This window comes from Corvus brachyrhynchos, unplaced genomic scaffold (genome assembly GCF_000691975.1).
Source record: "Corvus brachyrhynchos isolate BGI_N302 unplaced genomic scaffold, ASM69197v1 scaffold115, whole genome shotgun sequence".
NCBI lineage: Eukaryota > Metazoa > Chordata > Aves > Passeriformes > Corvidae > Corvus > Corvus brachyrhynchos.
Window position 1 is genome coordinate 14,788,894 of NW_008239553.1, and position 9,047 is coordinate 14,797,940.

Consider the following 9,047-nt stretch of genomic DNA (forward strand, 5'->3'; position numbering starts at 1 on the left):
AAGAGTGTATATATCTTACAGAATATAAAAAGAGGTGTTCTGTATCTTACGTATGACATTACACTTCAGAGGGCACACTAACTTCATGGAATTCATTGGTTTTCTCATTGCTAAAGTGGAAGCTATCGTGAAGAAATATACATTTTTTGGGGGTCTAATAAACCAGCAATGCTATGAACAGGATGGAGAGTGCTGAGTGGTTGCAATGCATGACATAGACAAGTACCTCCTTGGTTAACAGGTTTTGTTCTTACCTCTCCCCTTAAATCCGTGGCTGTTTGTACCTAAACCGTTCCAAAACCAGGTTGATACTATGTTTTAAGGTTACTGGAGAAAGGTAAAATCTTAAGCATCACTTCTGATTTAAAGATCATAAAAAGATCTGCTTTTTATGCACTTGGTGTAAAGGACTAATGTGGATTGGCACGGTCCCCCCTAAGGCTGTGTTTAGCCAATGTCAAAAAGTTTATCAAATTAGTTTGTGGAGCTTTCTTAGGGAAGTTTTATACTTCACACCTACCTCTGCAATGTGTGTGTGACGAGCACATTTAGGATGACCAGTTAACAGTGCCTTGGCAGAGGCAAGCATCTTACACACAGTCTGTGTCTGTGTATGGGGGAAAGACAAGCAGCCCACTTTTTTTTTTATGCTAGATCTGACCCACAAAATCTAAGGACAGAAAGATTTTTTTCTGAGTGAAAACAAAGTTTTTATCCCCTTTATACCATTCAGTTTTGTTTTAAACAAACAGAAGAACTGTAAGTGCACATGTTGGTGGTAGTGTGTACCAGAGTTTCAAAAAGATATAGGACTTTTTGTGTGCAGGGATTATGTGCAGATGCATTACAGAATTATTTAATTTAATTTAATTTAATTTAAGTTCATTTCATTTGGGCCTTCCAGCAGAGTCTGCTTTAAAGGATGACTTCACTGAACGGCTGACTAATTTGGATGTGGCAAACAGAGATGAAGATACATGGGTTCTGGATTGCAGACTGGGGCACTCAAACTCGTTTCCTCATTCAAGTGAGAAAGAGAAGATCAACAGAAATGTGTTGCATCTGAGCCTGGAACTGAATGTGAGTAGGACTGTATTCATGCTATATTGGATTTCAACAGGCATTTATTATATACAATTACATTTTTGGTATGCGTTTATTTCGGGTCAGTCTAAAACCGTGTTCCAAAATACCTGACAAACTGCAAAGTTTTGGGCAGGATACAGTTTTCCAGATGGTCTGTGAGTCCATATGTCTTTGTGCTGCTGAGAGCAATGCATACAGAAAATTTTTGAAATTATATAAATAGATGAAGATACACAATGTGCCATTTCTAAAATCTTGATGGGTGTTTAGTTTAAATTAGTTGCTTCCTGTAAATGCATTGCAGGAGCAAGCTGTGTGTGCACGTGTGCATGTGCGCAACCCAAGCGCTGGGAGCCATGCTGCTGCTTCTCAGGGTTTTGGAGAAGCAGAACTGGCACTGGAGTCAGACTGGCCATGAGTTTGACAGGAGAAGTTTTGAAACTTCCTGGGATATAAAGCACTGAAGCTTCAGAGGGCAAGCGGAGTTAATCACAATGTCAGGCCAGCTTAATGCAGCTGGAAATACTGACATGCTCCCAGGGTGAGCAGTAAGCAGCCTACAGAGACATGTTTTGGCAGTAGTTTTCAAATTGGAGGGAGAAGGGAACAGAATGTAGAAGAAGAGGGAAGAAACATGGAAAGGATTGAATGATTGAAAGAAAATGCTTTAAAGACTAGATTACATAAACAGTTTGTGCAAAGAAACACTAAGACAAATTTGTGTAAGAGTGACATCTATTGGTGGAAATACAAAAAGTTACTTAGAAGTACACTTAAAATGCATTTTAATGCCTACAGTCACCGATGGTATTCTCTTGAGCTTGTTATAAAATTTATTTCTTGTCCTAACTTTCTTTTCTTAAGATAATTATTTAGAATATTCTTGTACCAGTGTGAAGGTACAGGTTTATCCTTGTAATAAATTGTTGAGATGAAAACAAATAACTGGATTGAGAGGAACTGTGACATAGCTGTTATCACTGCTAGAAATATATACTACAACAGGAAGTATATAGTCCATAAGGATTCTTTGTCTACATTTATGAAGTCCTTGTATAGAACAGGAGGAGTTACAAATTAAAGGCCATTTAAGAACAACATTTTGTATAACATAAGAGATATCTGAGATTAGTAAGAAGTTTCCATATTTCTTACTTTTGTTTTTAAGAAACATGTGTAAAAATCTGATTAATTGCATTATGAAAAAATTAAATTATTTCCGTTTGTTGTAGTTAGCAAGGAGGAATATTTATTCCACTCTTTTTAAAATACTCAGAACAAAAGTGTTTAATTTCGATATAAAAAAGGGTGCTCAACATGGGCTGACTGCTAGGGACCCACCAAGACACTTTATCATGAAGCTCACTCCCTGTGACTCTCTTTCAGAACAGGACTTTGGGTTGAATTACAGACCCCTTGTATCTCCAAGACTATTTTTGTTCTTGAAGGTGAGTCCATGGGATTGAAAGAGGAGTTGCCAAAAGAATGATAGTGAGAAGGCTGCTGCAGCAGTTGCTGCCATCAGAATCTGTTTGGACTGCAGCACTGCTAGAAGCAGCCTGTAGGAAAGATAGTGGCCAAAACCAGGCTGCACGAGTTGCTCTGATGGCAGCAACCCTTGGGTGTTCCCTTCCTCTTCAGAATGGGATGTCACGCCCAGATATTGTCTTCCCTGTGCAGTCATCAGACTGGACCGCAAGACAACTGTGGTGGGCCAGTGTCTGGAGAGCAATTCTGAAGCTAAGATCATGTTCCGAGGAAACAGCATCTAAAATAGACCAATTTATTTACTCACAGTTGCACTACACCCAGTCATGTTATCTATGGCCCTTTTCTGCTATTAGAAGAAAACATTTAGCCTGACTGATCAAAAGTTTGGCACTATTGTTTTAAAATGCACTTATATTCATAATAATAACAATATGAAAAACAAAGCTATTTATTAAATAGCTGTGCTTGCTCTGGATTAGGAGCACCCTAACATTAACGTGTAATATAATTGTGCATGTGCATATATAGTGTTTGCTTATGGAATCATGGAATGGTTTGGGTTGGAAGGAACATTACGAATCATCTAATTACAACTCCCCTGCCATGAGCAGGGACATCTTTCACTAGAGCAGGTTGCACAGGGCCCCATCCAACCTGACCTTGAACACTTCCAGGGATGGGGCATCCAGATCTTCCCTGAGCAGCCTGTTCCAGAGCCTCACCACCATCACAAGCAAGGAATTTATTCCTACTATCTAATCTAAACCTACTCTCTTTCAGTTTGAAGCCATTATCCCTTGTCCTAGCAATACAGGCCCTTGTAAAAGTCCCTCTCCATCTTTCTTGTAGCTCCCTTCAGGTGCTGAAATGTGCTGTAAGGTCTCCCTGGACCCTTCTCTTCTCCAGGCTGAACAACCCCAACTCTCTCAGCCTGTCTTCACAGGAGAGGTTCTCCATCCCTCTGATCATCTTCAAGGCCCTCCTCTGGACTCACTCCAGCAGGTCCATGTCCTCCCTGTGCTGGGACCCCAGAGCTGGATGCAGCACTGCAGGTGGGGTCTCACCAGAGCAGAGCAGAGGTGCAGAATCCCCTCCCTCTCCCTGCTGCCCACGCTGCTCTGGATGCAGCCCAGGACACCATTGGCTCTCTGGGCTGGGAGTGCACACGGCTGGGTCGTGTCCAGCTTCTCACCCAGCAGCACCCCCAAGTCCTTCTGGGCAGGGCTGCTCTCGATGTGTTCATCCCCAGCCCGTGTTGATAATGGGAGTTTGCCCTGAACCAGGTGCAGCACCAGCACTTGGTCATGTTTAACCTCATAATATCCCCATTGGCCCACTTCTCCAGCTTGTCCATGATGTTATTGAAAAGTGGTTTCTATGTTTCTGTTAGTTGGAAGAAGGTAGATAATGTAGATGAGAGAGAGGGTGAATGAATTCGGCTCTGACGGAAATTTTGAATGCACAATCTACACCAGAAGCATGAAAAAAGATCCTGCATTAGATTTTAAACCTTAGACATGGAGAAGATACAGAGATATGGAAGGTAATGAAACAAAATAGAAATGAAACTCCACCCTATTTTCTATACAGCATTTCATCTCAGATTTTAAAAAAGCACATGCTTTTTTTAAAAGTGAGATGTGAAAATGCTGCTAAAATTGCAATTAATAGCTAGTAATTATTTAAGAAATTATGGTAAATTAATGTAACTGTGAATTTTATTTTATAAAGGTTTTGTTTAATCTTTAAACTGCTGTATCACACTGTAGATGGGGAGCAAAAGGCCTGTTGAAATGAAAAGAAGATGAAAAGAGAGTAAACTAGAAGAGGAAAAGGATTAAAAATTCATCGTCATTCTTTGTAACACTAAGTGCCAGCCTTTGTGCCTTAATGTACAAAGATCTCACTTCGTTTACTTACGAAGTTTATGGTGATCTTCTGTTCCCTTTGGTACTTGTATGTCTGCTCATATTAACCAGATCAGCCAATACATCTTTCTAGAAGCTCTGTCTCAGATCTACCATTGCTTTTTCATGTGATAGGTTTTACAGGCTAATATTCCATACATTTCTTGATGCAGTATACAGTATGCACTCCTTCAAAATAGTAAACTGAGTTTCTTAATGTGCTTTCTGGATTTATAACCATATAGCTATTACAGTGTTTTTTCAAATTCTCTAAAGTAGTCCATATCTTCATGTCAATCAGAATTTAGATGACGATGTTCAAAAACACTTTGCATTTATAGATGTATTTATACAGACCCTTACACCAAATGTGTCTGGTGTCCACACATTCTGTTAACATGTATTGCTGAATTCTGGTAAGAATTACCGTATCTATGTTTCTGCTGCTACATCTAAAATCAATTACTTAAGTTCAAAGCAATTATGTTGGTGATACCCAGATCCCTCAAAACTCAGGAAAGCTGCTCACATAATGGTCTTAAGTGAGGTAACAAGGCTGAGAATAATGATGAAAATCAAGGCCTTACAGGTTTTCTTCCATCTTTCCTGCCTTTCCTATTTTAGAGCATTTAAACAGTTAAAATACTAAGTATAAAATGAGGTAATCAGCAGGAGAGACAAACAGGAGAGCAGGGCAATGTTAAAACCATTCTCAATCTGTGCAGTAAAAGTTAGGCTGAGGACAGGGCAGAGGGCGGACTGCATCAGCTGAACTTTAGATCAGTTCAAGCCACCCAAGCTACAAACAGAGCCTGCTGCTTCTCAAGGCTCTTCTGAAGTCTGACACAGTTGGTGCATATTTGATTCTATGACTACTTTCAACAAGTTAGGCAAACTTTTCTAGATTTGAGGTTCTTTATTTTGAAAAAGCAGTAGAACATTTGTTTTCAGTTTAGCAACCTTGGTGTTTTGTAGAATGTGTCTTTCTGTCCTGTTCATGTTTATCCAGTTTGTTATTACAGTAATCTGAAAAGGCAATCTGAATAGATATGGAGTCAGGAAGTGTTGAGCTCTGCCATATGATAGTGGTAGAAATTAGATGACTTCATTCCAGCTTAATGTGTGTTTTCTTCAAAGCTAGTTTTAAAACCTACTTCAGGTGAGCTCTTACACATTTCAAGAACAGAACTAGAGTGAGTTGTAGGTGTGACTTCTGTCTGTGATTAAATGTAGGTCAGAAAGGGTGTGGATTATTAAATGTGCTTTAAACTGTAAGGAATGGTTGTCCTTTTGTATAATTAGTGCATTGACTGCCTTGAAAGTTGCTGTAACAGGTTTTAGGGCTTTTCTGGAGCACCAGAGAGTTGTCAGTTTTATTAAGAAAACAGGCTTGTAACATAATCATAACTGATTTTTTCTAGAGATTTTGAAGTTGTTCCTTTAGATGCAGTGTTACAGCCTGTTCAGAAAGACTTTCCTTATGAGATAGATTCAGCCAGCATTAAAAAACTTCAGCCAACAAACTGGCTCCATCTCATTTTACATCACAATGATGACCTCTTTTTAATATAAAAAATATTGATGTATGTATTTTATCCAGAAACACTCTGTTGAGTAAGTAACCAATATGTCTTTCATTATCAGCTATTGAGTCTCTCAACAAAGGACTCTCCACTGGGCTGATAATCAGAATGTGAGAAGCAGGTCTTTACAAAAACCTTACTTTAGGCTGGGAGTTTATGGACTGTGTGGAGAATTTGAGAGACTGGCTTACTCACTCATTACACTGACTCAGTTTTTTGGCCATTTCTCCAGGCATATATATAGAGATGAGTTTCCTTGTTCATCCTAGAGCTCTAAAAGCTTGAAAGTTTCTCCACACTTCCTAGAGTTTATTACAAAAACAGGTACATATAAAGCAGTATTTTCTGCAAGTTTGTGAGATTACCTCTGGTTTTATAGGGTATATTTCTGCTTCTGGATTTTTAATTACTCACTTTTCAACTTTGGGATTTCTAGCAACTCCATATATTGTATAACTTCAGCCTGACACTCAAAGCACCATCCTTTTCACTACTAATTTGGTCCTGGTCTCCTAAATTTTGTTGGGATGTTGTTTACACATGAAGTATGAGATTCCTGTTTTAAGTCCACTTTTAAACTAAACTTTTCCGAAGTCCATTAAAATCTTAAATAGTTAAATAGTGGCTGTAATCACTAACCTATTTTATAGGATTGTTACAGCTTTTTTATTACAGGGAAGTTTTATTCTAAGTGTGGGTTGTTGCTGATATAAACAGATGAATAAATATTTTGGCATAATCTGAATCAGTATGTTTAGTTTAAAAGGCATCATGAAGTTGTTCATATAGGTACATTTTTTGTTAGTGACTAACAAAACTATTCTTGAAAATATGATTTAATGTTTATCCATCATAAGTTAACCGAACCCCAAATAAGTAGGCAAATACATAAATAAGCAAGACATAACCATACAATTTATCAGAACAATGACCAATTAATCATGTAATTGAACATAAAAATAGATGTGCATTTACATGTTGAAAACTTTGGTTCAGTATTGTCACTTTGCCCCATTTATTTTGCCATAAAATGGAATTTAGAATTGCTTTAGATTTGCCTTCAAGAAATTTTGTCTTGGGGGAAATCACCAGTGCTGAGGTAGCTTCCTTGCACCTGTTTTGTAAATCCTGGTATTATAAGAATAGGTTGGCATAGGGAGTGATAAGGACTCTGTGTCTTGTTTCTTTATGTAGAGCTTCCTTTTGTGATATTAATCTATATCAAGCCTAGAAACCAGGGGAGCTATGATCCATCAGTTGTTTCTGACCTTGGCACCTGATGATTAAGCATAGCGGAGAAGCAAGTCTGGAGCTTGCTAAGGAAATGCCAGGCAGCAGGGCAGAAGACATTGCTGTGTGTTAAATCACAGATAAAGTTGGGAAGGTTTCCAATGCCCTTTGTCTATAGGTATGCAGGCAACCCTGTAATTGAAAAGGTGTCTGTAAGCTTCATCTAAGCCCTTAGTATTACAATCTGATTTTCAGGAAACTTAGTCCCTGCAGGAGATACCAATGGCATTTGCTGTTGAGTTTATGATGTTTTATAATATGTTGAAAAGGCAAACAAATGCTTTTTGTACAGTTTACATTTTTAAACATTAACCCAAAAGCTAAATGTGTTGGGATACTTTGTTGTTGCTTGTTGTCTGTAATACTCAGCTTTTTAGTAGATGTTGGGATACTTTGTTGTTGCTTGTTGTCTGTAATACTCAGCTTTTTAGTAGATGTTTCTTGGTAATCACATACAGCGGTGTGATCTGCAGCTGATTTCCCTGTGAAGGACAGCTTTCCCCATGTTGCTTGCTTAAGATTACTCGTCACAGCTAAATGGCTGACTGTAGAATGACCCTTTAACTTGGGTGCAAATCAAAGAAAGGTATCCTTAATTTCGGAGGTACCCATGTGGAAATTTGATTAAAAAAATTTCTTAAAGGCCTGGGAATGAGAAGAATATAAAATCCTGAAGGTTTGCAGTCTCTGTAGTTCCAAAAAAACAAACAAACACAAAAAAGTAGCGAAAGCGGAGACTTGCGATAGAAACCTGACCCAAATGTTACTGACTTTCTGAATATCAATAGTGCTTAGGAGTATTTTGAACTTTCTCTATAAGTATTGATAAGAAAAATATATAGTATCATAGGTTCAGTTAGAGAGTTTTGTAGATTTCCTTCAAGTGTTTTTGTTTGTATCAACTAAGTAAATCTCACACATATAGCAGTACAGTCTATGAAAATTATCACAGAATATGTCAACAGAGATTGTTCTGGTTCGGAACGATCCAAGGCTGGTGCCGTGCAGATGGACAAGGCTGTCTGATTTCTAAACAGTTAATTTGGCCCTCCTGGGCGCTGGCCGCTCTCCGCCACCCAGCGCTCCCGGTCCCTGGGCGCGGCCGGAGTCTCTGATAAGTACCTGTGTGCACCTCTCAGCAGGAGCTGTGCAGAGCGAGGACAGTGGTAATATGAAACCAGTCTCGTTGGTTTTTGTTCATGGCCCTGGAGGCTGAAATCTGCATTCCAAATGAAAACTCCAGCAAATCGTCTCTTTTTTTCCTACTTTCCTCGGCTTCAAGGGCGCTCACCCGAGTTGGCTCTGCCCGGCCGGGCACTGGGGGTTCTGCAAGGGCTTCTGGAGGGAGCACAGGAAACTTCAGAGTCGTTAGCTCGGGTTTCCATTTGACATTTTTTGGCGATTATGGATTTACAAAAGAAGTTCTTTATCCGAGTGGAAAGACTGTGCAAAGGAATCCGTCAGGAATTTTCTGCTGAAAACCCAAGGGCTTCTGGAGGGAGCACAGGAAACTTCAGAGTCGTTAGCTCGGGTTTCCATTTGACATTTTTTGGCGATTATGGATTTACAAAAGAAGTTCTTTATCCGAGTGGAAAGACTGTGCAAAGGAATCCGTCAGGAATTTTCTGCTGAAAACCACCCAGCGCTGGCGCACCGGGACAAGGAAGTAGGGAGCAGCCGCGGCGCGCTC

The 9,047-nt window shown here is 39.3% G+C and overlaps 1 protein-coding gene across 4 annotated transcripts in view; it reads left to right on the top strand.

Annotated features, from left to right (window-relative positions):
- The window catches only part of FMN1 (formin 1), a 188,912-nt gene that overhangs the window by 40,085 nt on the left and 139,780 nt on the right, over positions 1-9,047 (top strand). For 3 of the 4 annotated variants that reach the window (XM_017742015.1, XM_017742018.1, XM_017742016.1), the window contains exon 3: positions 905-1,080. In XM_017742015.1, the coding sequence (XP_017597504.1) occupies positions 905-1,080 (176 nt within the window). The remainder of the gene's footprint in view (positions 1-904; positions 1,081-9,047) is intronic. The other variant, XM_017742017.1, reaches the window with a different exon arrangement.